Source organism: Phaethon aethereus (genome assembly GCF_964289735.1).
Source record: "Phaethon aethereus genome assembly, chromosome: 25".
Classification (NCBI taxonomy): Eukaryota; Metazoa; Chordata; class Aves; order Phaethontiformes; family Phaethontidae; genus Phaethon; species Phaethon aethereus.
The window spans coordinates 6,410,207-6,426,028 of record NC_138601.1 but is presented as its reverse complement, the minus strand read 5'-3'; the positions used below and the strand labels follow the sequence as shown (position 1 = coordinate 6,426,028).

The 15,822-nt window shown below is 37.1% G+C and overlaps 1 protein-coding gene across 1 annotated transcript; it reads left to right on the top strand.

The window, feature by feature from the left end:
• Positions 1 to 3,301: 3,301 nt before the first annotated feature.
• LOC309413438 (uncharacterized protein) lies at positions 3,302 to 14,001 on the top strand (the record flags this gene model as incomplete). The annotated part of the gene is made up of 14 exons (XM_082010560.1): positions 3,302 to 3,744; positions 4,507 to 4,589; positions 4,804 to 4,960; positions 6,086 to 6,247; positions 6,330 to 6,455; positions 6,594 to 6,814; positions 10,274 to 10,985; positions 11,584 to 11,666; positions 11,913 to 12,069; positions 12,378 to 12,539; positions 12,638 to 12,763; positions 13,130 to 13,347; positions 13,619 to 13,701; positions 13,904 to 14,001. Exons 1-14 carry the CDS (start codon positions 3,322 to 3,324, stop codon positions 13,999 to 14,001), a joined length of 2,811 nt encoding a protein of 936 aa, XP_081866686.1. The 5' UTR covers positions 3,302 to 3,321.
• Positions 14,002 to 15,822: the final 1,821 nt, after the last annotated feature.

Below are 15,822 nucleotides of genomic sequence, written 5' to 3'. Positions count from 1 at the left end.
GCACATGTTATCATAACCCTGCATGATTTATCCTCATTGCTCTCTAATATACATTGAAATTCTGTCACAAAGGTGAGATTTCTTCATGAAATCAAAGAATTTATTACTGTTGCTATGAATGTTTTATGACTACAAACAAACAAGTCCGACTGAGCACATCACTGAAAGGAAGCGTTACGCATGAATCCACAGACTGTCCACTCACAACTGAGTCTTGAGTTGGAAACTGCATTGCTGAACTAAAGCATCAGCAAAGTGTTAAGAGCACTGCTTGAACGTTGATCAAAACTGCAGATATCAGATAATATATTTTTAGGCTGCTCAACGTCTGTTTAGATAACTTATTGTTACAACCAATAAAATAAAATAAAATAAAATAAAAAATAAGGTAGCCCATATTCTTCCAGATAGCACCTAGGCATAGTTCAAGAGGTAGTGGAGGCTGATGACCACTCCCAGCTGACAGCTCTACAGCTTTGTAGATGTGACCCACGACGAGCCACTTGCCCTTCAGCCAGTTTATGGGCTTTGCCTTTGTTTCATCTGCTGGTATAGATACAGTCTTTGGTGTTCACTCTTGCAGCTTCCAGTGATTTACACAACCGTTCAAGATATATTCCATGAAAAGCTGTACTGAACCCAAAAATAGGAGAAAAACCCACATCTGGTACGAACAATACCTATCCTAATCTTAGCATATATTCTTGAAAATATTTCAGCTTATTTTTTTAAATATAAGCATATATAAAATTATAAGACCAGAGAAATTGTCAGGAAACAATTTGGACAAGAAAAGAAAAAAAACGCTAAGAAAATTCAGCCCAATATCTTTTTGTACTACATGGTACTAAGGTCTCTGTGCTTCCAATTGCATACGCCTTCAACGCTTTTGCTTAATAGTCAAGAGGATTCTGGAAGAAAAGTAATTGTTGAAGGTTCAGCTTGACCAAAAGTAGCAGAGCCACAACACAATGCCTATGTCTGACCTAATCCTGACATCCACTTTAATTTAGATCACTGTATAAGGTGAAGTTAGAGAAAAGTTTAAAATATGTATCAGTGGATTTTTATCAACCTGAAATGTATTTTTATGTTATTCTTACATTTCTAAGTAGTATCCAGCTTCTGTAAATTTCAAACACCTGACATTAATTTAACAACATACGCAATTAGCTTTTGATATTTAAGCTATGTAGATGCTTCTCCATACGGAGGTGGGATAATTGTGAATACAAAGATTAGGAATTTGACCCACAATAGCCAACCTAGACCTTTGATGACATCTTTTTACATTTATCGGCAAACACAAAAGCTAACAAATAACCTTTGTCATTTGCCAAGAAAAGAAAAAATGGCATCTTCAATTGATGTTTAGAAAAAATACCATCAAGGTAACATGAAAACTAATTTTAATAAATACTAAGAAGACAAAGCAGAATGTTTACTCTTAAATACAGTATCGTAAAATACTGTGAGAGATCTAGGGAGTGAAATATATAGCCAAGAGATGTAACTGTAGCAGGATCTCTTGCAGTATTCCTGTTACAGCTTTAAAGGTGTAAGCTCTGCCCTACTAATACGATCGATTCTTACTCAGTCTGAATAATTTTAATGAACAAAAGATGACCCACCTTCAGTTTCTATAGTGACAGTCCAAATGATATGGCTACTGTACTTTGGTTTCAACTGTCATAAATGTTTTTCATTATCAGTTACACCCAGAGAAGTTCAAGGTCCAAAGACAATTCACAACATCCTCCTGCAAAAAAGTTCTGGCCTGAACGCTCATCACTGTGGTTTGGAAGATGCATATTTTCAGAATAGCTAAGCATGACAGCTTAACTCTTTGCCTTGATCCAGCACAAATTTAGACTAATCTGTAGCACAGTAATTTAAAAAACTTACTGATTCTCTAATATCCCAGGTTAGGTGTTCTCAGAAACCTGAAGATGCTTCCAATATACAGTTTAATGCATCCAAAGCTTAGTGTTTCACCAACTTCCTTGCCCCAAGGTTGAAGATCAGTATGTACAGCAGCTGTTTCACTAATACAAGCAATACGTGTTAATTGTTCTACCTGACTAGCTGTACAGTAACAATACACTAAAGTACTGTCAGTGCAATGCCCCAAGGAACTACACCTACATACTGCCCAATGCACACCTGCAGCACTAATAACCCCCTCAGCAATGAGTTTCTTCCCTTGCTTTCCATTTTATCTGTGCATTTTCTGTATCAGAAGTATACACCGTATCAGTTTAGGAACCTCAGTACAATTAGAAGCAGGACTGTTGGGTTTCGTCATGCACTGAACAAAGGCAGTTGATTTCCTGTTAACGAACGGAACACTCTGGTTTGTGACAGCACACCCTGCAGCAGAACTCGTTAGCTGGTAGTCTCTTTGTCTAGAATACTGGTGACGCAGGAGGGATACTTGTTTTGCTTTAACTTCAGCCACACAAGAGGGCTGGAAGCTGGTTATGCTGGAAACTTGATCTAAACATCTGTCACTCTATGGACCTCGGCATCTCATACGTGAAATAAAGTGGGCAATTAAGATTTCCAATATTCTTGTTCCTATTGCTTTATTTATGAAAAAAACAATACTCTTTCTGCTAATTTCAACTGTGTTGAAAGCTAGAGTTCAACTTGTACTGGTTTTCTAATACTAAATGAATTCATATTCAATACGAGCTAACTACAACAACGTTCGCTTTCCAATTACAGTATGAATATTGTTTTGTTCTTACTATAAAATGAATTAACATGGAAGTTACAGATGCCTCGTTTCTAATAATTTACACACTGTTCTAGACTGTCCTGAGGCCCAAACTATTGCTTACTCAATAGAAATATATCCTTGATTGCAAATATAAATATTTTAAGCCTCTTGTCACATACAGTCAACTCTCATTTTAATTTTATATGCTGCACGTGGGGGTAAGAATCTGCTCGTTTGTTCAAAAGGACTGTAGAGTATGGCTGCAGGTATACTGTTATAAATGATTCAGCAGTTTGTGTGTGTTTTGTCTTTTATTCAAAATAACAAAAAAGCAAGCCAAACTACCTGGGGAGTTTTTCTCAAACACAGATGAACAGATGAAAACCCCTTTACACTATGCGGAGTGTGGGGGCAATATGCTGTGTGCTATTTGTGCTGACACCAGTTACACTATGTGTCAACAAAGGTGGGGTTTATAACTATTGTGCTTCCTCTTTGAAACACAGTATAAAGGTTTACAGTGCACACACTGCTCTTCACTTCAGCGTCTCCCTCTCTGTCTAGATTTAGCTGTATATTTTAGAAGACAACGAACACAAATGGCATTCTCTAACCGAAGCTTTCAGTGGGGTACGAGCACCCGCTTCCAACCTACCGCACCCAGTGTCAGTGGTTTAACCTCCAGGAAAATGGCCATCCAAAAGGTTCAGGCACCTAGCGTCTATGGGGGAGCTGGTGGCTACGGCACCCGCATATCCACCAGCACCAACCATGGACAAGGCTTCAGTGGGAACTTCCAGCTTAGTGTTACTGGTAGTGATGTGCTGCTCGCTGGCAATGAAAAATCAACTATGCAAAATCTAAATGACCGTTTGGCTTCGTATCTGGAGAAGGTGCATTCTCTAGAAAAGGCAAACTCCCTGATTGAAAAGCAGATCAAGGAGTGGTATGAGAAGAACACCATGGACGTAAGGCATGACTATAGCTCGTACTTTAAAACAATCAAAGATCTCCAAAATAAGGTAAGATATCATATAGCCATCTATAAATATATGGATTGCAATTATCAGGGAGATAGATAATAATCTGTTGTAGAAAATCTACTTTTCCAAATGGCAATTGTCTTAGCTAAGAAAAATAAATGCTTTATTTTGATCAGATGCATATTAATGACAGATTTTACATAGTTTGTAATACTAGATTACAAACACGCAGATGTGAGTAATCTCATATATCAAAAATGTTTGCATCAAAAGTAATTCTATTCTTTTCGCCTTAGGTAATTTTAATTAGTGAAAATACTGATGGTAATTTACATATTTAAATATAGTTTAGCATCTCTGGATTTCAAAGAGTTTTTTTAGAAAAGAATGCCCAATGCTCAGAAAAAATAATAGATCACTACTTGAAATAGTAAATTACCACTATAAAAACAAAATATTCCTACAGCAACCGGACTTGTCAAATTATGCTTCCAGTGAATTTCCTTGAATCTTTCCCCTCTTACTTTTCACCAGTTCTATTTCCCATCCTTTCAAAGCAGATCCCTTCCAAAGAGCAGTTCATCCCAACTATTTTAGATACCTATTTTATGACAGGATAATTTGCCTTTTAGAAAGCCCTAACTCCTTCCATGCACTTCCAAGGGAACTTAGCTTAAACCTTAGACAGCTAAAATTAAGCAAGATGAAGCCCTTAAGCCCCATGCAGTATTAATTTCCAGAAATGGAACAAGTGTGCATTTATGTGCAAAGATTCATCACTTTTCAACTGTTACTTTTTAGATTGCTGCTGCACAGTTGGAAAATGCAAGGCTTGTCCTGCAGATTGACAATGCCAAATTGGCTGCTGATGATTTTAGACTGAAGTAAGTTCCATGATCATTTCATAAATTCTCTTCCATGCTCCTCTTATTCATGAAAGCTTCTAGTCATTAGTATCAAAGCTGAGAAGTAAACATTTTCTAACATAAAGTTTAACAAAAAGAAAAATTTTACAACTAAGGCTGTAGTGGTTACCAATTCTAACATTTACATCAACAGTTGCATTTTCACAATGACAAAACAAGCCTTGTTTTACAGGTATGAGAATGAACAACTGCTCAGGCAAAGTGTTGAGAGTGACATTAAGGGACTGCTCCAAGTTCGTGATGACTTGACTTTGACTAAATGTGATTTGGAGTCACAGATTGAAAGTGTGAATGAAGAACTAGCTTTTCTTAAGAAGAACCATGAGGAGGTGAGAGCAGAGGAACACTGTCAGGGAGAGATTTTTTTAAGTGGCATACATAAACTCAGCCTCACTAGGAATAATGATATCTTCATCATTAATCTGAAAGAATATTACACTTACAGTGGGATTCAGCTCCAGTTTAGCACATCAAAATTTAGGTACCTATTCATATATTATGTATGTGAATGTGCTTTTGGTTCTATTATAATCAGCTGAGAGACAGTCAATAAAACAGACATAGCCTATAGAGTGATTCAGCTCCCTGTAGAGCAAACACCTATTGGCTGGTCAGCCGGGACACTCTCTGGTCTCTACTGGTTGTAGCAGGAACTCCGGCTCATGCAGAGATACCTGCAAGTTAGATAGGTGTACTCAGTGTCTCTTAGGAGTCTAAGCTCAAACTGAACCTCACCCTTAGCATTACATTTATAGTTTCAAAGACCTACAAAGGTAAGAACGTTCCACAACAATTGTTTATTTCCCCTTTCCAAGACACAAACTGAAATCCTAAATTCAAAATTACTCTTAACAAAATCTCAGTTATGGCATATGCCCAAGCTTTCCTCTTAATGTCATACGACCAACTTCAAAAGTGCAAATTCCTTGTCACATTGCAGAAAATATGTTCTTTAAGTACTGTATCAGAAAGATCCAACCTAGAAAAATAGCCAACCTAGCCATCCACTTAAAACTGTGCTGTGCAGGACTGAAGGATTTGTATCATTTCTGGAAGCAGTATAACTGTGTGTGGCACTAACTGACATCCAAGCTATTAGGCATCAAAGGCTGAATAGGAATCAAGGTTTTCTTTAAGAATAATTTGTGGTTTAGGAGTTGCTACCCCACAAAGGTATGCAAAGGGGAACCATGACTTCTACACTCATTCCATAGATCTGGTCCTGAGGAAATAATCTTTTTATAATGTTTAGCTATTATATAGCATTTACTGCTACAAAATAAGTAAAATGTTCTAACATGAGGTGCACTAACCAGTACTTAAAAGATGACTGTTATCTTGCCCTGAGGTGCTATTTAAGAATTACTTCTATGCCTGTAGAGTTTGAATTTGCTTCCAGCATTCAGGTTTGAAAGTTCTCTGTAGCTGATGCTAATACATCCTCATTGCTGTAGGACGTTGACAGACTGCGCAAACAGGCAGGCAGCTCAGTTAATGTAGAGGTGGACGCTGCTCCAGGTATTGATCTTGCAACTATTATGGAAAACATGAGACAACAATATGAAGAAATGGCGGAAAAGAACCGCCAAGAAGCCAAAGAACAATTTGAAAAGCAGGTAAGGTCAATTACTTAAACATCAGCAAGAACCTCAGTCAGGTCTGGCGGCAGTTTACAGTCCCTCCACTTTTGCATTTCAGACAGAAGATCTGAAACAGGAAGTAGCGATCAACGTTGAACAGCTGCAAGCCCAAAGGAGAGAGATCACAGACCGGCAACAGATCTTTCAGGGTCTGGAGCTAGAATTACAGTCCCAGCTTAACATGGTAAATAACAAAGAACACTTGAAATAAGGACTGTGTTTAGTAGACAGTTACATGGACAAATTTTCAATCAAAATGCTATTTTAACACAAAAATGTATCCTCTTGAATAATACATATGTGTTCTTTTCATCGGCTGTAGAAAAAGTCTTTAGAAGACACTCTGGCTAAAACTGAAGCACGTTATAATTACCAGCTAACCCAAATACAGGAAACAGTTGCCAATTTAGAGGCTCAACTGAGGCAACTTCGAGCTGACATGGAGGGTCAGAATAACGAGTACGGTATATTGCTGGATATCAAGACACACCTGGAAATGGAGATCGCCACGTACCGCCGCCTGCTGGAAGGAGAGGACAGCAGGTGAGGAAATACACGCACTTGCTTGTCAGTTTAGTTTCATATGACAGCAAACAACATTGCAAATACTGTCTATATTCATGGAAGGTGAAAGTGTAAAATCTGCCACTTTCTGGCTCAGGAACTAGATTGGGCATATCTGCATGAGCTGAAGTCATGGCATTGCAGAAATTAGTCTGCAGATTAATTTCACCTATAGCTTGTGCTTAGCAAGTTTTAATTCCACAGAGAAAACTCATTTAAGCACCTGGTTAAATGTCTTTATGAAAGGACATTATCTGCCTTGCTTAAATGTGCAGGAAACATACAAGGATGTTTCTTCAATATGTTAGATGCCATATATTTATATTTTTTAATTTATCATTTGAACAGACATTTCCAAGTAGATGTATCTACAGCACAGCTTGAAAAAGGTATGTCACACCAACTTCCTTATTTTTTGATGTCTGCCTGTTGAAATGTTATGGAACTAAGTAGCCTGAAATAAAACAACACGGTTTCAGAGCAGATAATCAACCGGTGGAATCTCACATCTAGAAAGAAATCAACTGTATGAATAGATAACCTATAGGGATTATACAAAGCCTGTTTTTATGTATATAACTCAGGTACCCAAAGTAAAACCACAGACTCCTCAAAGAGCCAAAAGAACGACTGAGAATTATTGAATTACCCTCTGGAGAACTTCAGAAGCATCTTCTTCTCTCCCCTGACTGCACAGGGAGACTAGGCTCCTAAATAAATTACCTAGTTCAGTAGCAAAAATATCCATTTCAGTGTAAGTCTATTCCTAGGTCTTAGGTCTACAAGTTTGTGCTAAACTAAAGCAAAACTATTTAATACAATGTCCACTATAGTATTATGGGTAACATACAGGATGTTCAAAAGAAGAGAAACCATATCCTGTACAGCCCAAAAGTTTACTCCACAGTAACTGTGCATTGAAAAGATGCCTTTGTCCATTTTCTCATGGGTGGAATTGCTGCTAGTACTACAGTACTACTACTAATATTATTCTGTCAATATACATTGCATTTCATTAATTCTCTGCTCACTTTCTTTACCAGAATCAAGTAAAGTCAAGAAGATCAAGACAATTGTTGAAGAGGTGGTTGACGGCAAGGTTGTCTCCTCTCAGATCAAAGAGATCGAAGAGAAGCCATAAATGGCACCAGCAGAGAGGAGACAGCCTCTGAGCTCCTTGGAGCTGATGCCAAAACTAAAAGATTAAACTTTATAAAGAATCCCATCTAATTCTCCCTAAAACCCAGAAGAGTTGAAAAATGCCAAACTATCACATCTCAAACAATCTTTTTCCTTTTTTTTTTCTTGTGTGGGAGTGTTAATAAAAATCAGTAAGCTACAAAGTACAAGATTTTGGATTTACTTACATAGTGAAGAAGTACATTAATGAAAAAAAAACTAATCAGCCTGTTGTAAATATATAATTGTTTCCAAAACAGATACAAAATGAAGTATTCGTTTTCACTTACATCAGTCTTAAAATTACTTTTAAAAACCTGCTCAGTAAAAATAGGAAAGCTGAAGGACTTATAGCATGAATTTATTATAGCTTTTAAAATAATCTAAGTTAAATTTAGAAAAATACTGAAGCAATGATTACTGTTGAAGTTTCAAAGTGCTAAGCAGGTGAAAGTCATTAGATGAAGACATGGGACAAAATTTGTTCATGTGCTTAACAAGCTCTTGATGGTAGTGGACTCTTCTGAAAGCACTATGAGAAGTTTTTCTTCATTTTTTCAGACAGCTCACTTCGATATCTGGTGCCTTATGTCTTCTCACACTTTCAACATATTAATAAATGAAAAGTTTTTAGAAGAGGGCTGCTATTTCTGAAACCTTGATGGACACCTCATCAAAACTTTACAAAAAAGAATTTACCAGATAGAGATGATACACTTTCTACTGAATATTGAATATGTTAGTTTAATTGCAATCCAAAGTTTAGCAATCTATTTTAGCAATCTATTTTTTCTCTTATGTACTAGCATGCTGATTCAGTGCACCTTTTCTGAACTTGAACTACCATTCAAATGTAATGCAGCTTCACTTCAGTAAAAACTGGTTTCCAAATAAATAAGAAGTGTCAATTTGCATTTAATAATAAGTTAATTCAATAAGAATACATTTTGCCTTTCAGCTCAGAAACAAAAAGACCACCATCCCTATTAAACCTTTCTCTGCCAATAACTGCATGTACCCTTGCCCATACAGGGTGAGACTCCCATGCCACACCCAGGTCCTCAGTCCTAGGAGGCTGCGTTTTATTCTTGACAACATAAACACAAAAAACTCTTCCTTTTGAAAGCTCACCTGTCCAATGTGCTATTTACTGTGCATAAACAGCTGCCAAAGAAAATAATCCTTCGCGTTCACTATCATGAGTCACCAATACCAGGCTATCAATTCATTTCTACATAAATGCTTTACTTAAACCTTTGATCTACTGCTCAGAATACATTTCTGCCCAAAAAAGCACCCATGCTTCTGCATGTAGATAAATTAAGAATACATTTCAGTTGAAAAATCCAATTATATAATTAAGCCAAGACAAAGAAAAAACAATTTTCTGTTTACCAAAACAACTTCAAAAGAAAAGTATATTGGTTTTGAAGTGTTTCCATGCCTAAACTTGTAACCCAGAAGGGGCTGTATTTGATCTTTAGATTTATATTATAAAAAGCACAAAATACAGAAAACATTTTCCTTATTTTGAGGTAATAGCAAACAATTTAGAAGAAACAATAGTTAGTTGTCAGCTCAGAAGTATAAACTGTTGCTATAGGCTATGCATATCACACAGAGATATTTCAACGATGAAAGGTTTAGGGCAGAAAACACAACTACAACTAATGTTCAGTATAATCAAGTATATTTATGTTTTCATATTAAAGATCAACCTGCAGATCACTGAATGTCCATATGCCTCTTCATATGCTTCTGCTGATCACTTTTCTTACTTCTTTAAATAAAACGTACAGGGAGCACTAATCTGTCAGAGGTTCATGCCAGAAAAGTGTTATGAAAAGAAACACATTTTTGACATGCACACTGGGTATGATATGAAAGGGATCACTCCACTGACTTGAGCATACTTCTGTAATAATAGCCCCAAACCAAGAAAGCAATGAATATGTAATGACAAAAAAATTATTTGTGAAGGATTTAAATGCAAAAAGAAATTTTTGTGCTCTGTTGCACATGGCAAAACCTTAATTATGATGTCTTAGCTCTACCCCACCCACTTCCCCTCATACAGCAAACACCTGGAGGGCACCAGATTTCCACTCCCATTGGCAATTTACATCGGCACATATCATTTAGTTTGGTCAGGACATACTAAACTGACTTCCCCTCCAAATAAGAGAGCGAGAAAGAATTAAAGACCTTCCTAGGAGGTGGGGACTACTACTGAAACACCCACTGCTTCCCTATATAAAGGTTAAACTGCTCTCTGATCTGCCTGGCTCCGTCTCGTACGCTTTGCATAATAGAGCAGGGCACCTTGAGCACCATGGCCCTTTCTGTGTGCACAAGCGGTGGATCCCGGCAATTCTCTTCTCGGAGTGCACTTGGCGGGGGATCTCTGAGAATGTCTAGTTCTAGTGGTGGCGGAGGCTTTGGTGCCAGTGGACTTGTGTTTGGTGGAGGATCTGGCGGAGGTTTTGGTGCTGCTTCTATGCTTGGTTCAGGCTCTGGCTTCAGTGGGGGTTTTGGGAGTAGCTCAGGTGGAGGCTTCGGGAGCAGCTTAAGCAGTGGCTTTGGTGGAGGCTTTGGTTTAGGTGGTAGCTACGGAAGTGGCTTAGGCAGTGCTTTTGGTGGAGGTTTAGGAAGTGGTTTTGGCAGCAGCTCAGGCACTGCTTTTGGAGGTGGCTTTGGTAGTGGCTCAGGATCTGGTTTTGGAGGTGGATTTGGTACTGCTGGTGCTGGGGATGGTGGCCTTCTTTCTGGCTCAAAAAAAGAAACTATGCAGAACCTCAATGACCGCCTGGCTGCTTATCTGGACAAAGTACGATCTCTGGAGGATGCCAATACTGAGTTGGAACGCAAAATCCGCGAGTGGTATGAGAAAAACGGCCCTGGCACTGGTATCCCTGGATCCGGGAATGACTATAGTAAATACTATCCTATAATTGAAGATCTTCGAAACAAGGTAACAAAGCAATGTACTTAACATATCTTTACATTTGTAATTCACCTAGTAATATTTTGGATAAAAATAACAAATTCCTTCCAGAAACCAAGAGCAAATTTATGCTACAGTACTGATGCTTGTAATAACCGCTGTCACACTGCACTGGTATCATGTGTTGAATTTTTCTTGTATATTGATGGTAGACTTGTAGCTGTATCACACAATGCTGTGTGCCTTGGTCCAATTTGAATAAAGGAGAAGGCGGTGATGGGATCCAGTTCCACAAACTCTTGGAGATTACAGAGTTTAAATTTTGATAGATTTCATATTTCCTACATTATATTCCTGAAATAGCGAGACTACCTGGTAAGGTCTTCAGAGATTATAAATACCTAGTCATAGAACACGAACCAGCATTCTACCATTAAGCGAAGCGTGCTGATTTGCAGAAGCTGAAAATCTGTCCTGTATGTTTTCACAGTAAATTATACAAGAACCTAACAAATTACATTTAATATTATAGTCGTATTTAGGATAACAGTTATGTAAATAGCTACATTGAGCTGCAAAGCCATTGGGCTATAAAATCATTCTCTGAACATTGTTTGTATTCCAGATCATTAATGCAACTATCGACAATGCAAGAATCATTTTGCAGGTCGATAACGCCCGACTGGCTGCTGATGATTTCAGACTGAAGTAAGTATATCTTAGTACTACAAAAACTCTTACTAATATTTTAAGGAAAAAAATATTTTGTACAAGTCTCTCCTTGTAAAATACTTACATTTAACTAACTAATTTAACTAACATAATTATGAAACAATATTATAATACTTATGTGTATTCAGATTTCATATTAAAAGCTATATAAGTACATAGTAATAGTTTGCATTTGACCTCATTAACCACGTAAAAAATCATATTTAATTACTTTATTTACAGATATGAGAATGAAGTGGCTCTTCGCCAGAGTGTGGAAGCTGACATCAATGGTCTGCGCAGAGTTCTTGATGAGCTGACCTTGACAAGGGCTGATCTGGAGATGCAGATTGAAAGCCTGAATGAAGAACTGGCTTATCTCAAGAAGAATCATGAAGAGGTACTTTTTTTTTTCCTTTGTGAGTTTGTAACAAGGCAGAGGGAATTATGAAATATCAAATGATTCCCTTATTTACGCCAGTGGGAGTTCCTTGGTTTCATTATTTGTTCTGTTTGCTGTTCTTTTTTGAATTTACTAAGTGAAAGAGTGAAAGAAATATGCGCACATACTACGGATTCTTGTTGACAGAGAATTTATATCACATATATTTCTTTACATATATCACATATATTTCTTTACATATAGTTTTGGTAGAACTATTTTGCCTTGTATTAACAGAAACTTTTCTTGTTTTTAAATCTCTCCAGGAGCTTCAGGGCATCCAAAGCAGTGCCTTTGGCCAAGTCAGCGTTGAAATGGATGCTGCTCCAGGAATTGACCTGACCAAGCTTTTGAATGACATGAGGGGACAGTATGAAGTCATTGCTGAGCAAAATCGTAAAGAGGCTGAAGCATGGTTCAATGAAAAAGTAACAACCAGAGATAGCAAATTCAGTGAAATGCATGTAAAAATAAGTTAAATATTTGGGACAGTAAAAGTACACTCTATCCTTCCTTGTCATTTCAGAGTGGGGAGCTGAAAAGGGAAATCTCCACCAATACCGAGCAGCTTCAGTCAGGAAAGAGTGAGATCACAGATTTAAAACGGACTCTCCAGAGCTTGGAAATCGAACTACAATCTCAGCTTGCCATGGTATGTTCTAAGGAAGCTGCTAACTAGTCAGAGTAAATTTTCCAAATTCAAAAGTGTTGTTAGAGCTTATAATATTCTAAAGGATTTAAGATTTGCATTTATTTCCTGTTCAATCCTGCACTCTTTTCGTTCCTAAATAGCAGTAATATATATAATTGGCTTGCAAGTAGCGTGTTATAAAGCAGATGAACTTTTATGTTCACATTCAGTGAAGCAGCAAGTTTTCAAACTGGTATTTCAAGAAAAAAATAAAAATCTCTAAGTAATGAGGCTATACTTACTCCCATTAAACTATTTAAGTTAGTTTTGTTGTTGTAAAGATTTTTTTCCCTCAATCAGAGATTGTTTAACATCCTTCTTACACAGAAAAAATCCCTTGAAGACACTTTAGCAGAAACGGAAGGAGGTTACTGTGCTCAGCTTTCACAAATGCAACTTCAGATTGGGAATCTGGAGTCCCAGCTGTTTCAGGTCAGGGCTGATATGGAGCGCCAGAATGCAGAGTATCAACAGCTTCTAGACATCAAGACTCGCCTGGAAATGGAGATTGAAACCTATCGTCGCTTGCTGGATGGCGAGTTTGTGTAAGTAACTAATTTACAGAAAATAACTTCTTTGTTTTATTTTCTGTAGCAAAATCCTTTCCAGGACAAAAGAGGTAAAAACAAGCAGTATGTTCACCAAAAGACAGTAAGGCACATACACCGATTCTGAAATAATACAGATTTACTCTGAGGAGAATGAACCATTCTGCTCAGTATTTAAAATAATGCTACCAATGCCAAGTTGAAAAGGGAATTTCTCCTGATCCTGACAAACATTCTGCAATATTGCCTGTCTCTGATTCACTTTTAGGAGTGCGGGACAGGGAGTTACATTTGAAAGCTCATCCTTGACAGGGTCCAAATCACAAACACAATCACTGGATTCTTCTCAGGGTAGGTAGAACTTGATTGAATAAAATTTTCTTTCTAAAGTCATTCTTATAAATAAAATAATACATGCTATTCTAAGTGTTCATTATAATAAGAAGCCAATTTGAAAGGAAAAGAATGTAACTGTTCATGTACATGTGCTGCTCTGTTTTATAATTTTTAACACTTTGATAAATTTTTGTTTTGTTTTGTTTATGATGTTTAGATCCTACCAAAACTAGAAAGATCAAGACAATTGTTGAAGAAGTGGTAGATGGAAAAGTTGTTGCTTCTCATGTTAAGGAAGTTGAAGAGAAGATATAAGGCACAAACTGATATTGCAAAGGATCTGTTTGCTCCATGTTTTTTCAAAGCCAAAATGGATAAATAATTTTGTTCTTTTGTATGAAGTGATAAAAATAGATTGGCTTTTCACTAAGATTCTTTTACAGAAAACAAAGCCTGCATTTTCATTCTTAACAGTCATGCAATATATTTTCTTCTTTAGTTTATTGGTATTACCTGTATTATTTTCACGGTCTTCTTTAAACATATCAATTTTCTTTGTTCAATAACGTGTTCAATATGATGTACACATCAGGCATGTAATTAGATACGCTTTTTTATAATTGTTAGCAATTAATAGATAAAATAATTTTGCTATTCTAACTTCACTTTCCAGTTTTCTTGACTAATAAAAAGGACTCAGCAAGCTTTAAGATATTAGTCTCCCTTTATTCTTCATTTAGGACTGCTGCTCCTGATCCATATTTGTCATTTTGTTGGATATCTTGCTTTACCATATACTATGTGTGCGGTATAGTACTCCCCATTAATTTAAATAAACTAGTGGACATTTAAATAAACATTGGACAACTAGTCCAATGCTAGAACACATCCATGTCAAAAAACCTGCTTAAATGTGGGATTAAAACAATACTCACTAACTTATAACTTAAAGCTATCAATACAAGAGAGATTTTGCAAACAGAACAACATATTGTAGAGCCTGCAACCATAGTGGAGAAGAAGGGGGTGCCCGGGTTGGCAGGAGGCAGCGGCCCCAGCGCTGTGCCACGGTTCCCTGACCCGGAGGGCCTCCCTCTTGGCGGGAGCACGGCCCAATCCTGCCAAGTCTCAGCATGGCTTCCCGAGACCAACTCAGATCAGCCACTGAAAGGAATCTCAGCCAAAACGATAAACCAAAATACAATCGATTTACTATTTACACCTAAGCCTTTGTTCCTGAGCCACAATTCTGACGATTTTCGTGTGATTCTCAGGTAAGACAAGGAAGTTAGTGTGACCTCTTACATGTGTGTTACTCTCTCTCTAGAATACAAACGCTCTGCACATTCTATCACATCCCTTAGACACTGGACCCAAACTAGAAGTTTAACGGGAGCACAGGTTTCATACTGTGCTTCCATTCTGCCTTTTGTAAAACCCACTCCTCTAGCATTTTTTCTGCTTCCTGCTTCGAACCAATAAAAGCCAGGGTAATTAAAGCAGTAATCAAAGAACTAAATCAGCATCATAGAATCGCAAGATCTAAAATCCAGTCTGTTAAAGAAAAAGCACTGTGATAAATAACCCAAAGAAATGAAATAGAAGAATCTTCTATGTATGCCAGTATAAAGAGGGAAGAACTTGAAAACCTCTTGAGTAAATGCACCATCTTCAACAGTTTAAGTAACTTCTTTCCTAAAAGCATGGAACACAAGGGTACCTCTTTTTTTTCTGCCTTTAAAAGCAGTGTTAATAAATAAATGAAAAGAATCTTACTACATGCCATGTATTTCAATAATATTTTATACTGTTGTAGACTAAGTTTTTTAATAAAATAATTACGATCTGAATTAAATTAATGATACCAGAAATAGACAAATGGAGGTTGTTTATGTAGTTGGGTGTGATTACCAAGAGTACCGTTATAGAGAAATTTTAACATTATAGACTGAAGGAAATTTTTTCTCCTCCTAAGACAGGACAGCATTCATCATCTTTCTTCCCTAACCATAATTTTTTTTCTGGTATGTGGAAAACCAGAAATCATATCATCTTCCCCATTATTGACAGCATCTCCATTTTGAAGAGAAAAATATGTCTCTCTTGTTGTCATCTTCCACAGACATACATACTTTC